This window comes from Mirounga angustirostris, unplaced genomic scaffold (genome assembly GCF_029215605.1).
Source record: "Mirounga angustirostris isolate CCGP_5_RB_7025 unplaced genomic scaffold, mMirAng1.0.hap1 SCAF_17, whole genome shotgun sequence".
Lineage (NCBI taxonomy): Eukaryota > Metazoa > Chordata > Mammalia > Carnivora > Phocidae > Mirounga > Mirounga angustirostris.
Genome location: NW_026991725.1, coordinates 51,641,544 through 51,658,291, shown reverse-complemented (window position 1 = coordinate 51,658,291; position 16,748 = coordinate 51,641,544). Strand labels below are relative to the sequence as shown.

General features: G+C 47.4%; 1 protein-coding gene across 7 annotated transcripts in view; it reads right to left on the bottom strand.

Moving 5' to 3' along the window:
* Positions 1-833: 833 nt before the first annotated feature.
* The window catches only part of MYOCD (myocardin), a 99,665-nt gene continuing 83,750 nt past the window's right edge, over positions 834-16,748 (bottom strand). For 6 of the 7 annotated variants that reach the window (XM_064583668.1, XM_064583670.1, XM_064583671.1 and 3 more), the window contains 5 exons: positions 12,821-13,759; positions 10,702-10,842; positions 9,503-9,634; positions 6,689-6,746; positions 834-4,604 (listed from right to left, as the gene is read on the bottom strand). In XM_064583668.1, the coding sequence (XP_064439738.1) occupies positions 4,051-4,604; positions 6,689-6,746; positions 9,503-9,634; positions 10,702-10,842; positions 12,821-13,759 (1,824 nt within the window). In that variant the 3' untranslated portion in view covers positions 834-4,050. The remainder of the gene's footprint in view (positions 4,605-6,688; positions 6,747-9,502; positions 9,635-10,701; positions 10,843-12,820; positions 13,760-16,748) is intronic. The other variant, XM_054511047.2, reaches the window with a different exon arrangement.

The window sequence follows — 16,748 nt, the reverse complement described above, 5'->3', positions numbered from 1 at the left end:
TGCATTTGTGTCTGGAAGAGCTGATGGAGTTTAAATATATTTTGAAAAGGATTGTCTTGAATTCTTGGGATACGGTTTTTTTGGGTTTTTTTGGTTTTTTGGTTTTGTTTTTTTATATCCAGATCAGATATAAATGTCTTTGAATGGCAAAGGCCACCAGGGCACAGAACCTTGACTATTCAGGTGGAAACTCTCTGGACTTCCCTCCCTCCCTTTCTTTCCTTTTCTTCTTCCCTTCCTCCCTTCCTTCTTTTCCTTCCTTCCCTTCTTTCCTTCCTTCCCTCTTTCCTTCCTTCCCTCCTTCCTTCCTTCCCTCCTTCCTTCCTTCTTTCTTTCCTTCCCTCCTTCCTTCCTTCTTTCTTTCCTTCCCTCCTTCCTTCCTTCTTTCCTTCCTTCCCTCCTTCCTTCCTTCTTTCCTTCCTTCCCTCCTTCCTTCCTTCTTTCCTTCCTTCCCTCCTTCCTTCCTTCCTTCTTTCCTTCCTTCCCTCCTTCCTTCCTTCTTTCCTTCCTTCCCTCCTTCCTTCCTTCCTTCCTTCCTTCCCTCCTTCCTTCCTTCTTTCCTTCCTTCCCTCCTTCCTTCCTTCCTTCCTTCCTTCCTTCCTTCCTTCCTTCCCTTCCTTCCTTCTTTCCTTCCTTCCCTTCCTTCTTTCCTTCCTTCCCTCCTTCCTTCCTTCCTTCTTTCTTTCCTTCCCTTCCTTCCTTCTTTCCTTCCTTCCCTCCTTCCTTCCTTCCTTCCTTTCCTTCCTTCCCTCCTTCCTTCCTTCTTTCCTTCCTTCCCTTCCTCCCTTCCCTTCTTCCATCCTTTCTTTCTTCCTCCCTCCCTCCCTCTCCTTATAACAGAATGCGTGCTGTCTCAATAATATTGTTAGAAGCAGGGCTACTGCTAACGAGCACTATCTTAACGAGAGCATTTGCACAGATGCGTTTCCTGACTGTTGAGTAAGTTTGAACCCACGCGGCTGCAGCAACACCAGGATTAGCGGCAAACTCTGTGTCTGTTAGGCCTGCTTCACCACGGGAGTCCCAGGTATCTGGAGAAAACCACACGTGGCTACTTCCAGGCTCTAAGAGCATTAAGAAGCTCAACTGTGGCTGTCTTCAGAAGTCTCCGTACATCTCCTAGTCATGTCCCATTGATCTCCAGAAAAGAGGACACACTTAAGAGTTTAAAAGTACTTAAAATAAAAACTCCCACTAGGAGACAGATGAATTAACATGGTCTGTCTGATCCCCTGGGTGCAGCCAACTTCTCCGAGTTTCTCCCAGGTATCCCTAGTTTTATACTGTAAATGTCACATCTGATCGATGGACAGTGTGTGAATACGGAGCCTGTGGGAAGGGGCTGAGACTAAGAATCCAGGGGTCTGCTCTGTGATGCATATCAGTACTGATTAATATCCTACAAAGGTGTGTAGGCAAGTGTACAGTCTTAACAAAGTACAGCGGCTTCCTGACCAAGTCTCGTCCTTCTGCTCCAAATACCCCGAGCAGAGACCCTGCAAGTTTGTTTTCCAAAGGCGATAAGGGGGGAGAAAATAACATACAGGTCGCACAACGTGGCACAGGAAAAATGTACTGACCAGCAAGCTTTGTCAAGATCCAAATAAAATGTCAACATCTGAGGGACAAACAAACATGAGGAATGTGTTAATAAGGTCTTTCTTCCCTGGAGCTTCACCTTCCCAGAAGAGACTGGTAATGCTTCCCTCTCGATTTCTGGTTCTGATGACGGACATAAAAGCAAAACGAAAAAAATGTACCATGTGGATCTCTCAAAGCACAACGCAGGTCAAGGAATGTAAAAAACGGTTTTCGTGTCCCTTTGATGCTTTTCTACGAGAGACGGTATTTACCACTTCCAGCAACTAAGGGTGAAGCTGTTCTGTCTTTTCACATCCATATTCCTTGTCAAGATGAGCGCGTTCATGGTGAGCAAGTGGCTGTGTGAGTCTTCGGGCTGGAGCCGGTAGTCATACACAAGAGGCAACGTGTAGTCTGTTGATGAATCAGGAACTCGTAGTGAGAAAGGCCAAGTATCATTTCACAGCAAATTGGGGGCTTAAGGGCTATTGGTGTAGAATGCTCTGTAACACTGCTTTTCAAAAGACACACAAATACACATACGTGTAGACATATATACACATGCATGTATATATACATGGATATATCTACACACATATGCATACCTACCCCCCGTTAGATCTGCCAGCTTTCTGAGTAGCAGTCCCCGCAAAACACTCTGTGTTCACACATGTTTACAAGTTAACAATGGAATGATTTCTACATCTTTGGTTTATCAAAAAGAGAACTTCTAAAATCACAACATTTTTGGTTACCTTCTGCGTAAGTGCACAGTGAATTTTTTTTTTTTTTTTTTTTTTTTTTACAAAATAAGAACACAGTGCCTTAGTGGTTTAAATTAAAAACAACAACAACAACAACAACAACAACAACAACAACAAACCAACCAGCCAACCAGCAACAGCTACTCTCTACAGCATGCAACACTATGTCATTTGAGTGTTTGGAGTCCCAGCAAAAGCAGGAGGTACTGAGGAATGCACACCAGACCACTGTCTTTTCTTCCTTTCCTTGTTTTCCATGTGCAACTGTGTTTCCTTTCACGGACCCAGACCTGCAATCCTCTCCCCTTGCAAATATCATTTCAGCTCTATCTTTACAAAGTAATGATTTCCAATTTCCCCCACACCACCCAAATCACTGATTGCTGTAAGTCAAATGAGAGCAGAATGAGCTTTGGGACTGATGGGCCAAGTCACTGCTTTTTTCCCCCAAGGACATTCTTTTTTTTTTTTTTTTTTTTTTTTGCAGCAAATGATGCATATGGAGAATGAGTTCTCCGGGAGAACATGGAGTTTTAGCTTTTTAAAATATGGCTTTATTAGGATTATGGCAGCTTGTTAGATCTGAGGAGTCCTCTTGATGTTGGGGCAGAAAAAAGAAAGAGTTTCAAAAGAGGAGCAAGAAAAGATTGGTATCTTGAAAGAAAAGTTGGAGAAAGATAAACAGAGGTGGATCCCAAATCCCTCCCCCGCAAAAAAAGTTGGACCTCCATAAATCGCCATCCCGTTGTAGGAACCCATGGTATTTATTCTCGTGACACGTGAAACAAGGTTTTCTAGCACTGTCTGAATGATTCCTGGTATGGTTTGCCATCTGCTTATGTGGTCACCTCCAGTCTTTGAAACTAAAGGGGGCTGTGTTGGGGAACTTTCCATGGCAGGAGGTTTTGGGTTTAGTTTGCTTTAAGGTTCTTGGCTGTTTCCCGCTTCACAGAGACAGTGGGAGTGATCTGGTGACTGGTTGACAAAGAGGGAAATTCTCAGTGGGGTTCTGTGGACCAAATGTAGGGTCTTTGCTATCCGTGACCACACAGAGTCCTGGGTCCCGGACTGGAATCACCACAAGGGGGCAGCTTTGTGGTCCAGCTGATTTCCTTTCCCTGGGAATGGGTTGGTTCTGTCCCTCTATCCTACCTCAAGAACCTAACGGAAGTGGGGCCTGACTTCTATTTTGAATGATAAGGAGGGGAGGGATGGCAAGCAGCCTCCACCATGGGTCTATCTTCCAGAAATGTTGATGGTTATGCTATTATACTCCCTGTACTCCAAAAGAGCTCCATTTCCTTTCTGCACCACATCTAATAAATCCATGAGAGAGGCTTACGAAGCGAGAATATGCCCGAACAATGCCTGAGAAAAATCAGGGGTTGCAAAAATATTGGTGTTTGAAAAGGCAGTGAAAGATTTTTTTTTTTTTTTTTTTTTGGCATTCCTGATCTGAGAAAGCACATTTCTGAATGCATTGCTGAAATCATTGACAGTTACTGAATGTCGGTAAATATTACATCATACACATATATATAAAGACTCCTTTTTGCTCTCGTTGATGGTCACAGAAGTCTCCACTGTTTCTTTGAAATTCCCTCCTCCTCCTCCTCCTCTTTTTGGACGATAGGAGTGATTTTGGTTGTCTGCTTTTCCCCCATGGCATTCCCACTGGTCTCCCTTGGTGCCTCTGCCCACCATTCTACCACTGCTGTAAGTGAAGGTCCATGGGGGAATTCAGGTTGAGATCCGTGACATCCAGGAAATCAATGTTAAAGATGCTGGGTCCGCTGGTGCCGAGGGAGCTAAAGCTTGGCGTGGAGCTTGGCGGAGTGAGGTCCAGCCACTCCATGGTTTCCCAAGGAGATTCAGTGAAGCTTAGCGGCAGTCCACTGCTGTCCACAGAGGAGGGGGAGAACTGAGTCTGCATCGGGGAGAGGGGGCCTGCCAAGATCTCGTGGGCGCTGAACAGGTCTTCTGCTGCCTTCCCGGAGAATCCATCCATTATCCCATCGAAAGGAGGCTCTTCGCTCCCGATTTTTAGCAGGGCGACATCGCTCACCTTCCCTAAGGGGCTCTGGGAATTTAATAAGACTTCAAGGTGCTCATCGTTCTCGGTGCTGTAGTGATCAAAGGAGAGCTGGCCCCCCGAAGACGAGGGTTTGGGCAGGGCAGCCGGGGGGCTTCGGGAAGACCCGGGTATCTTGGGGACTTTTTGAAGACACGAATGATCCTCTCTAGCGTTAGCTGGCATTTCTGTTGGCAAAACAGAGTGGGAATTGTTAAACCACTTCTGGTTCCGCAATAGGGATCTTTGGGATGAAGGAGTCATGCTTACACACAAGATGGACGCGTCTCTCCAGTTATCACCCAGTCTCGTCCCTAAAGTGCCCTGTTTGTGTCCAATTCTTCTCCCTGGTCTCTCCCCAAGCCCTTTCTTTCTGGAACTTCCACTCCGATCAGCAACCTCACAAAGCAGGTCCCTTTACCTGCTCCTTCACTGACACCTGGCTGTCCCCCAAGGACACTGCATCCTCCTCACGCCCGCAGTGGGGGCTCATTTACGTGGGACCTGGAAGAGGAGTCATGGGGTGCCATGCCATTGTCACTTTCCGATTGTCACTCCAACCTACGGACTCTACTACTTTCTCCCTCCATCAGCCCCCTGGGCTCTCACATCTTTCTCTGTTGGGCTGATATTCTCCGCTCCATGGTTAGAGCTACTGTCTTATAAATATCCTCAATCACCTTGCTCTTTTCTCCTTGCATCGCACTTCCTTGGCAAAACCTCACACCCAGGGGCGCCCGGGTCGCTCAGTTGGTTAAGCGTCTGCCTTTAGCTCAGGTCATGCTCCCAGGGTCCTGGGATCGAGCCCTGAGTCAGGCTCCCTGCTCAGCGGGGAGCCTGCTTCTCCCTCTCCATCTGCCTCTCTCCTCACTCATGCTCCCTCTCGCTCTTTCTCTCTCAAATAAATAAAATCTTAAAAAAAAAAAAAAAAAAACAACAAACCCACACCTGGATGAATCTTGGTTGCAAGAGAAAAATGACACAATGGAGCTGACTGGTCTCACTTTAGATTTACGGTAACAAACCTACCAATGGCACTTAATACAGCCTAGCATCCTACTGTGTTTCTCCAGAAAATTCATTCGTGATTGATTTAGAACTGCCCTCAAATGATTCTTCTGTTCTCAAATCTCCTGTGCTCCCCTCCTGAACCCTTACCTTTGCTGACCTGGCCATATAGTTCGTTAAAAATATAAGGGTGTCTTGGGGCGCCTGGGTGGTTCAGTCGGTTGGGAGTCCGACTCTCGGTTTCAGCTCAGGTCCTGATCTCAGGGTCTCGAGATGGGGCCCCAGGTCGGGCTCTGCCCTTGGCGGGGAGTCTGCTTGTCCCTCACCCTCTCCCTCTGCTCCTCTCCCTGCTCGCTCTCTCTCCCCAAAATAAATAAAATCTTTAAAAAAATATATAAGGATGTCTGATATCACCCTCTCCTCTTTCCACTGCAAAACGTATAGATATATATGCCCATCTTTTCCTTCTTTCTCTTGCTACAAGGGAGAAATTGCTGGTTCACTTGACTGTTGTCCATTCTGCCTTACCAGACTCTAATCTCCACAAAGGTGGGGACTTTGTCAGGTGCAGCACTGAGCCCAGTGCAATGCCTGGCCACTCCTTCTCCCAACTTACAAGGTTGTTATCGAAAGGCTCAGACCTGAGGATTTTTTTGTTTTTGTTTTTGTTTCTATCTACATGTTCTCTTCACAAAATCTTATTCATCTGTGTGGTTTCAGATTCTGGGCACATACCATGTAATTTTGAAAAAATAAATGAATGACTAAAAAGGAGGTGAAAAGAACATGTTGGTCTTTTTTTTTTTTTTTTTTTTTTTTTTTGGGTTGCAAGCTGGAATGACATCTAAGCATGAATGGACCATCCAGTGGGAGATAAGTAATTGAATTTCATTTTGAGTAGGTAGCACAAAACTTGCTTTGTCTGCTCTCTTATTATTAATTAAGAGGATAGGGAGATTGGGATTAGAAAGGCAAAGAGGAACGGAGTTACAAGGGAAAACACTTAGGGAAACAGGGACCGAGTTGAGGACACCAACTGGTAAAATGCTGAGCAAGCCCCTAGGGACAGAGGGACAGAGTCAGGGAGGAATCACCCACTGGACCTTCATACATCTGCTCCAGCGTGGACAGCGAGCTCACAAGAAGTGACACTTGACCCCCTTATGGCTTTTGGGTCTGACTTCCTGTGAGCACCTGACCTTGGTCCTAAGGGTTCACTTCCCAGAGCACAAGCAGGTGCAGAGTATCCCCGGGGCAGTCTTACCTCCACTTTCAATGAGGACATCTAGGAGCTCATCCATCTGTTGACTCCGAGTCATTTGCTATTGCAAATTAAGCAGAGGAGAATGGACAAGTAAGAAAGTTGGCCACCTCTTCCGTGGGAGATCGTTAGAAGCAGCACTACAGATTTTTCGAACTAGGTTTGGTTAAGGTGGGTTTTTTTCCTTAATTGCGGAAAAATACACATGACACAGAATTTACCATCTTCATCATTTTTAAGCATCTGGTCCGGTGACATTAAGTACATTATGTTCACATTATTGTGTGACCGTCCCCACCATCCGTCTCCAGAACTTTTTCATCTACCCCAACTGCAACGCTGTCCCCATGAAACATGAACTCCCCATCCTCCTCCCCCCCCAGCCCCTGACGATTTCCATTCTGCTTTCTGTTCCCATGAATCGGGCAACTCTAGACACCTCACAGAAGTGGATTCACACAGTGTATTTCCTTTCATTACTGGTTTACTTCACTCAGTGTAATATCCTCCGGGTTCATCCATGTTGCGACATGTGTCAGAATCTCTTTCCTTGTTAAGACTGACTAGTATTGGGGCGCCTGAGTGGCTCAGTTGCTTAAGCATCTGCCTTCAGCTCAGGTCAGGATCTCAGGGTCCTGGGATCAAGCCCCACATCAGGCTCTCTGCTCAGCAGGGAATCTGCTTCTCCCTCTCCCTCTGTCCCTCCCCCCTGCTTGTGCGAGTGCTCTCTCTCTCTCTCAAATGAATAAATAAATCATCTTTTAAAAAAAAGACTGACTGGGCACCTGGGTGGCTCAGATGGTTGAACGTCTGCCTTCGGCTCAGGTCATGATCCCCGAGTCCTGGGATCGAGTCCCGCATCGGGCTCTCTGCTCCTTGGGAGCCTGCTTCTCCCTCTGCCTCTCTCTCTCTCTCTGTCTCTCATGAATAAATAAATAAAAATCTTTAAAAAAAAATAAAAATAAAAAAAAGACTGACTAGTATTAATTGTATGTATTCACCACATTTTGGTTAACCATTCATCCATGGACGGCCACTTGGGTTGCTTCCACTGTTTGTGAATAATGCTGCTGTGAGCAGGACTATAAATGGCTGACCGCACGACTAAAGCTCAGTGTTCACCTCAGACTGGAAAACTCCTGAACGAAACGAGAGAAGGGGGGGAGAAGGCAGAGTGCTCCCCAGGAGAGTCCTTCAGGGTGAGCTCGGTGGAGTGGCTTCCATCCCAAGAACAGGGCTTCTTAATACAGAGAGTACAGCCATTTTTCTCACTCTGAAGCGACTCGGATCTGCCTCCCATGTGGGGGCTGTGGTTGTGGCCCCAGCATGTGGCTCAGGCTTTCCTGGTTCCTCACTGAAAGAGCCCTGTGGCACCTGTTGATGCTCGTAGGGCAGGCATCCCTTCCCTCTGGCTCATCTCAGTTGTACGGTAGAGTCTCATTCATGGAAATCCACTTGGCTTGACCTTCTTCTTTTCTTTTGAAACTACAAAGGATCCATGGATGCTTACAGATACCAGGGGCAGAAGACGGGGAGGACGGGGGCCCATACCTCTCTCACGCTCTTGAGAGCCCACTCCCAATACACAAAGGCATCAATAATCAATATGATGGGAGCACTGCTCAGAGAATGAGTCACCTACCAGTCCAGAAGGCATCAGATGTCCACAGGGTCTGGCAGGTAATGTAAATGAGCCGAACAGAGAGCAAGAGAGAGGGGTAGAATGTAGACCCCTCGCTGTGGTTCTAAGAGGCTGTGGATACTCTGTTTCAGGCAACTGTCCGCTCCCAGAAACGTGGCTCCACCATTGGGAGATCCTGACTTTTCAGGAATGAGAAAGCCCACTTTTCGCCTAAAATCTCCTGACATTTAAAAATACTCTTTAAGGGCGCCTGGGTGGCTCAGTTGGTTAAGCAACTGCCTTCAGCTCAGGTCATGATCCTGGAGTCCCGGGATCGAGTCCCGCATCGGGCTCCCTGCTCAGCGAGGAGCCTGCTTCTCCCCCCTCTCATGTACTCTCTCTCATTCTCGCTCTCTCAAATAAATAAATAAATCTTAAAAAAAAAAATACTCTTTAAGCCACGTGAGACCTAGCTGCAAGCTGATTTTGATCTGGGGGACGCCAGCGTGCAAAAGTTGACGTAGCTCTTCCTTGCGAGGTTGGGCACATGCAAAGGGCCTTCTCATATCTTATCCAAGCTCAGACCGTTTGAAATATATGATCATTCACTGCTTTCCTTTCTTTGGAGTTTACTTTTTATTTGGAACATTTCCCACCATAAATGGCAGCAAGGCATACAACAGACCTCCATGAACATGGTCATCAATACTTTGCCTGGATCACTAAATTCTGAAACTAACAAGAACCTTATACAAAGTATCACCTTAAACAAAGTATCACCTTATACAAATTATCACCCTGACAACGGCTCTCCTCTATTTGAGCACCTACCCGGTGCCTGGACAAGTTAGTAAGTGCTACACTCTCTAGAATCCTTACAAAGCAGATATGGATCCTATTTCACATAAGAGACGTTGAGCACTTGTCCAAGCTTAGTAACAATGGTGGCTGGCTGCTGACATTAAATAAAGGCACCTGGGTGCCCAGCCCAACCTCTTCTCTGCCTGCCTCACACACCCGCTATGTACACCCAACACCTTTCTGCAATTAGCGTCTAGACACTTGGCCCATTCTCATCGAGGGGCTCCCGATGCACTCAATGTCAGCATCTACAGACTGCGTGAAGGTGGATAATGAAAAAAAAAATCCGTTTAGGCTACCTGTTTCCCTACAGAGAACACATCTTGCAAAGTTACCTGCTTTACGGCATCTTCATAGGACGGAGGCTGGGTTATCTCTGGAACTGCTGAAGTTGACTTGGAAAACGTTGGGGATGGAATGGAAAACTTTGGCCCTGTCTTCTCAGAAGAAGAGTGTAAACCAGCCATCTGTGGGGGTACAACGCAGAGAAAGAGAGTCAACTCGTGGGGTCAGAAACGGTACGGCTTCTGTGTTATAAACTCCAGGCTTGAGTTTGGAAAAACTGATTTGAGGGCGAACGAAAAAGAGCTAGGGTTTAGAAACAACCCCAATATATTGACAGTAGGACACATCACAGGCATCCTATTGACAATAGTACATATCGTGGGCATATCACGGGCGAATTGTAGCCCATATCTGGAGGCACGTTAGGATGGGAAACTTGCAGATTCATTTTCCCCTCTAGGATGAACCCTGTTCGGTTAGGAGAAAAGCAAATAAAGTAAGAGTGCAGTCCAATATGAAAAAGTCCATCACCTCAGGAATTCCCAGGGTACTTTACCCTCCCCCCTTCCCCGGGGAGGCGTTTCATTCCTAACTGGGTGCATTTGCAGAGAGATGGAGCCACTGCTGGGGTATCTCTTTAGGAACCAGCCTCATGTACTGTGAGTGTTCTATGGAATGCCAGGGCCATTTCAGGATCTCTGTCCCCAAAGGATTCCCTGCCTGTCCTTGTGGCATGTAGCGCTTCTGTGTCATGGCCCTCCTGTTGGTCTCCTTGTCACCTCTTCGTTAGTCCTTGGAACTCCGCATATTCCGGCTCCCTCCCATCCCTGATTTCCACCTGCTGGGATGTATCACCTTTTCCTTTTTCCACTGAGAGACTGCCCCATGACTCGAACACTCTGCACCTTTCTAGACCTTTCTAGACCTTTCCACCTTAACACTCTTTCTCGAGTGTTAGTTCCCCACGTGCCTCTATTCCAATCTTGGACTCCACGGAAACTGGTGTGTTTGCCATGTTGTTTCACAAACAGACCACGCTCACATTAGTCCTCATGATTTGCAGGATAACCCCCAGCAATGGCACCTCAGTACACCTAATTTCTATCTGTACATTCATGTCAGTCTGTTTCCAGTGGATTTGTTTTTATCTAAAATGTCACTGATTTCCGCCTTTGGACCTCCTCATTCGGAGGACGGGGCCACAGAAGAGGGAAAGAGGCCAAGTTTAAACCTTTTTCCAGGCGCCTACCTTTTGCTGGACCCCTGGGCTTTTGGGACGAGGGGTGCCCCCAGCACCATGACTGCTGTCTGCCTGGGCTCCAGAGAAAGGGGGGTGGAGGCCGGAGGGCTGGGGAGAGAAGCTTGCAGGATGGCTCTCATGCCCTGAGTTCTGGAAGGAAGAAACGACCAATGAGGTAGCCTCCAGCAGTACACTTGAGAGCTTTGGCTGAGACTCCTGGTCCCTGCCCTGGTGTCTTATCTTTTCAACTCTCCCTAAATCCCATTATCAAAGTCTCAAATCTGGCTTTGTACGTATCACCCATTGCTCAAAAACCTTCCATGGCTCCCATGCATCCACAGCATAAGGTCTCCACCAGTAACGTGTTCGAGATGCTCCAGGCCAGGTATCATTTCCTTCAAAAGCTTGTATTCTATTAACTTCCCTCAGCATGCCCTGCACATTGTACTTCCCTATCTTTTCCCACATGGAATGTTCTTTTTCCGACTCTTGTTTTTTAATGCTACGTTTCTCATGGAGTCTAACCCCTTTGCAAAACCTTCCTGGACTGGCCTCCCCCCACCCCAAAAAAGACCTTCCTGGATCTTCCTAGCCCTTCATGACCAATCTGCTTCCCCCCACCTTCCCCCAACACTTCGTGCAGCATTTGATACCAGAAGCACTGATCAGGCATGTTATTCTGTATTGCTCTTTATCTTTTTATCATGTTTGCCTAGGACACCGTGCACTGAGTAAATGTCAACAGAGATGACAATCCATGTGACGTCCCAGCCCCTCCCAGAGTGCCCACTCAGAAGTGGGCATCATTCACTTGGATGTGCTGTTCTGGGGTGTGTAAAATCATATTCCCATTACCTATGGCCATACCCCATACTCCCAGGGTAGAGAACGTTCAGTGGGAAAAGGGCATACATTTTAGCATCAGATAACCCTGGGTTCCTGTGACCCTGGGTTCCTGGGTTAACCTCCTTGAGCTTCATTTTCTTCTGTGGCAAGTAAAGAATAAAGAATTGGAGCTCATAAGGTTGTGACAATTAACGAGATTACTCAGAGGCATGCCTCTTAATACTGGGCACGTGGCAGGATCCAATCATGTGGGTTTTCTTCCTATTTTCCTTTCTCATAAGGTAGATTTCAGAACTTTTGATGATGTAATTTTCTTTCTCAGCCTTAGGTAGATTTTCCTAATGATTTTTTAGCTTCGTGGACAAGGAAAGTCTCTGATGATCACCTTGGTCGAGGCTTTGAAGTAGTTACTGCCGTAAGCTCTCTCTACAACCACCCCTCATTCAGCTCCAGCCACACTGGTCTTCCTTCTGATCCCTGAATATTCCACACACAACTCCCACCTCGGGGCCCTTGCTCTTGCTATTCTTCCTTTGCCTGCAACCTTCACCCCAAATATTCATGAGGCTTTCTCCCTTATCTCTTTCAAAGAGTGGCCCCAGACCTTGACTTAAAAGTTGCAAACTTGCAAATGCTCCATCACCATGCCTCCCTGATTTTTCTCCATAACATCTATCATCCTTTAAGGGTGCTTGGGTGGCTCAGTCGGTTAAGCATCTGCCTTTGGCTCACTTGGGCTCATGATACCCAGGTCCTGGGATTGAGCCCCACATGGGGCTCCCTGCTCTCCTTCTCCCCCCCTGCTCGTGCTCTCTCTAGCTATGTCTCTTTTTCTCTCAAATAAATAAAATCTTAAAAAAAAAAAAAAGATCTATCATCTTCTGATACATGATATATTTTATGTGTTTATTTTATTTACTGTCTTCCCATGAGAATGGGGATTTTTGTTTGGTTAGTTCATCCCTCATCCCCAGAGACCACACAGTAGCGTTGGGAAAATGTTTGCCCTATGCAGACCATTACACGGAGAGAACGGTAAGATCTGGTAACTTCCCGTTGGCTCTCTTGATAAACTGGTTTGGCCTCATAGGCACAATATTCATTATCCAGCCTTTCCCGGCCGATGTTGCCAACCTCAATCTCAGAGACGAGAGTCTCCCTCCCCTCTACGGGGAGGACCAGAGGTTGCTTCTGGGCTTCCCCTAAACCCTGCGCGTTCAGACTTCAGCTCTTGAGCCTTTGCCGAGCCACACCCCACTTCGGGAAGGCGGGGGGCTCTTACCTGTGCAGCGCATACCTGGTTGCTGGCAGGTGAGGCGATCCTGTGCCCGTCCCCCTGGGCGCCCGAGGAGGGGGGGAGGAAGTAATGGTTGTTGGGGGATGGGGGCAAACTGATGTGCTGCGGGCTTTTGACAGCGCCCAGCGGCGAGCGCTGAGGGGAGCACTGCGGGCTGAGGAACGTGGACGGCAGCGCGTCGCCGGGGCCCGAGGCCGGCTCGGCGCACGGAGCGGGCCCCGGGGGCCGGCGCCCCGCCGCTTCGCAGGCCTGCGCTCGGCCCTCGGAGCCGAGGCCCGGTCTCTTCCCAGGCCTCTGCTGGGGCGTGAAGGGACAGCCGGGCGCGGCGTCCTCCTGCTTGACGGCGACGGCCAGGAAGGGCGGCGGCTTCTCGGCGCAGGGGCTCCTCTTGCGCTTCTGCAGCTGCAGCCTCAGCTCCTCCACGTGGCGCTGCTCCTGCTGGAGCTTCCAGGTGAGCTCGTTGATCACCTTCTGCTTCTCCACCAGCATCTTGTCCTTCTCCGAGTCCAGCCCGTCCAGCTCGGGGCCGAGGGAGCCCCCGTTCCGGCTGCTCAGGAGGCCCTCGTCGGCGCACGCGGGCAGCGGGGACGGGTGCAGGCAGAGGGACGGGGACGCGTCGTTGAAGGGGTCGGGCAGGGACCCCGCCGCCGACAGGTCGGACGAGGCGGGCGAGATCGGGGGGCTGGAGCTGGTGCTGCCGAAGTGGTAGAAGCCGCTGGACAAGGCGCCGGCGGACGGGGAGGACTGGTAGCCCGGCAGCGCGCCGCTGGGCGTCACGGGGAAAGTGACCGTCGTGATGTCCCCGAAGCTGGCCAGGGGCGCCCCCGAACAGTCCTGGAAGGGCCGCAGACGGTCCATGAGGGCCGTCTTGGTGCCCGACACGGGCAGGCCGCGGATTCGAAGCTGCTGTCTTAATTCCGAGACCTACAGAAACCAGGGCGTGCTTAGAGCGCCGGTTAAGAACAATCTTTAAAAATAATGAATCACATTCGCTTTCAAACATCCCACGTGGAATTTTACAACATCCGCTTTTCTATGATTTGCTTACAATCCCCCCCCCTTCCCTTGGTATCAGTAGGCTTGTGCACCATGCTTTTTTTCTTATTTTCATGATCCCAGAATCCTAGAAAGGCATAGCCCACACGAACCGTAGAGGTCGCCTACTCTGCTAGCTTCCAGCCCCCACCCTGGCCCTCGCCCCTTTCTACAGATGAGAAGACTGATCTCTGCCCAGGTTTAGCCATCAGCCAGCAACCAATCATCCCAAAGCATGCTGAGACTCCAGGTCTTCTGCTCCTAGGTCACCGGTCTCCCTGCCCGGCTCTCTCTGTCCTTGGTTCTCCAACTTGAGCAGGTGCATTTTTAACGGGTTCCCAGGGGATGCTGATGCACTGGTCCCTGGACCAGGTTTTGAGAACCATGGTTCTACATTAACACTTATGTCCTGTTTTGTTTTTTTTTTAAGATGTATTTATTTTAGAGAGAGAGTGAGCCTGAGCATGGGGAGGGGCAGAGGGAGAGAGAATCTTAAGTGGATTCCCTGCTGAGCATGGAGCCCGACACAGGGCTTGATCCCACCACCCCAAGATCATGACCTGAGCTGAAACCAGGAGTCAGAGGCACAACAGACTGAGCCGCCCAGGCGCCCCACATACGTCCTAATTTTAATAACTGGCTAGATGATAGTCATATACTGAGGAAGACTGTGCCGGGATAAGACCATCAGTTCAAATCCCGACCTTGCCTCTTACTAGATCACTTTGTGCCTTGGTTCCCCTTCTGTAAAATGGAGACAGTCATAGCGACCTTATATGTTTTTGTGAGGACTGAAATGGCTCAACATTTGTAAAGTGCTTGGAATAGTGTCTCGCAAATGGTTAGTGTGGTGTAAGAGTTTGCCATTATTATGTTGATTCACGTGTGATAATTTCATCCTGCATTTTTTACAATGTTCATAAATGATAAGCTGCAGATATCTAAAAATATGGGAACTAAATTAACGATCATGACTATGAATGATGGAATACCTGAATCCATTAAAGCTGATGTTATATGTAATAATGAGTAATTATTTATGGTATACTATTTTTTCTTGATTTTTAAAATTTGAGAGAGAGAGAAAGAGAGAGAGAGCACAAGCAGGGGGAGGGACAAAGGGAGAAGGGCAAGCAGATTCCCTGCTGAGCAAGGAGCCGGATGCAGGACTCGATCCCAGGACCCTGAGATCATGATCTGAGCAGAAGTGAGACACTCAACCCACAGAGCAACCCAGGTGCCCCCCCTGTTTTTGGTATATTATTAAATGAAAAACAGTTTGAATTGTTTGATTCTATTTTTCTAAGAATTATATAAATTTGTATGTATGTGTGTGTATATTTAAACCTATGCTTGCTGAGGAAAATATGTAGATAAAGATAGACTAAAATGTTAACAATGGTTCTCCTTATCTCTAACATCCTAAATATTTCACATAAGATATTACTTTTGTAATTAAAACAAGAAACATTAAATATCTAAGTGTCAATAATCCCATAAAATACTTGAAGAACAAATAGGGAAATGTCCTTCTGATATTCTGTAGGGAAAGATCTTTTGAGCCTAAAAGCAAAGAAAGCAACTTTAAAAATACTGAAGACAAAAATAAAAAACCCCTCTAAGTCAAAAACACCAAAAAGAAAATGAAAATGCAGATAGCAGTCTCAGACAAAAATAATTGCAGGACAAATAATAAAGTGTTAGTAAGCTCGATGTACCAAGTGTGCTTTAACAAACCCCCAAAATAACCAACACCCCAAAATGGGTAATGGGCATGGTTCAACTCTTCACAAACAAAAGATACATTTTTATTTATTTATTTGAGAGAGAGCGAGAGAGAGGGAGAGCACGAGCAGGGAAGAGGAGCAGAGGGAGAGAGAGAGAAGCAGGCTCCCCGCTGAGCAGGGAGCCCCATGCGGGGCTCGATCCCAGGATTCTGGGATCATGACCTGAGCCAAAGGAAGACGCTTCACTGATTGAGCCACCCAGGTACCCACAAAAGATACATTTAAAAAAAAAATGGCAATAATGGACATGTACTAGCATTAGTAATCCAAATAAAATAAATATGGACATATTTTTGCATTCATGAAATTGACAAAGGAATTAATAACACTTTGTGTTAATGAAGTATCAGCAAAAATAAGCAAATAAAAATGTTTTTTAAAGAAAGTTCCTTAATACCTTGCTATTCCAAGTGTGGTCCTTGGACCACCAGCTCCAAGGGCATCTGGGAGCATGTTAGGAATGCAGACACTCAGGCCCCCTCCCCACACCTACTGAATCAGAATCTGTATTTTACCCAGAGCCCCAGGTGATCCAGTGTGTATACTCATGCTTGATAAATGTTGCCGCAGCCCAATGCTTCTGGCAGTAGATTGGCACAAACGTTCAGGACAGAAATTTTTACAATATGTATTCTTTGGCAAGAACTTTAGTATTTTTTTTTTTTTTTAAGTAGGCTCCATGTTCAACACAGGGCTCGAACTCACAACTCTGAGATCAAGACCTGAGGTCAAGAGTCAGATGCTGTACCGACTGAGCCACCCAGGTGCCCCTGGCAAGAACTTTAAAATATGTTAATATGTTTTGGTTCAGGAATTCTACTCCCAGGTATTTAGCCTGGGACAGTCACTGGATACATCAATGAATTTATGTACAAATTATATTTTTAATAGCAAAAATTTGGAAGCAAGTTAAGTGTCTGACACAGGACTGTTAACTAGGTGGTAGAATGATACGCTATGAAAAATAAAAATTCTGGGGCGCCTGGGTGGCTCAGTCGGTTAAGCGTCTGCCTTCGGCTCAGGTCATGATCCCAGGGTCCTGGGATCTAGCCACACATCGGGCTCCGTGCTCAGCGGGGAGTCTGCTTCTC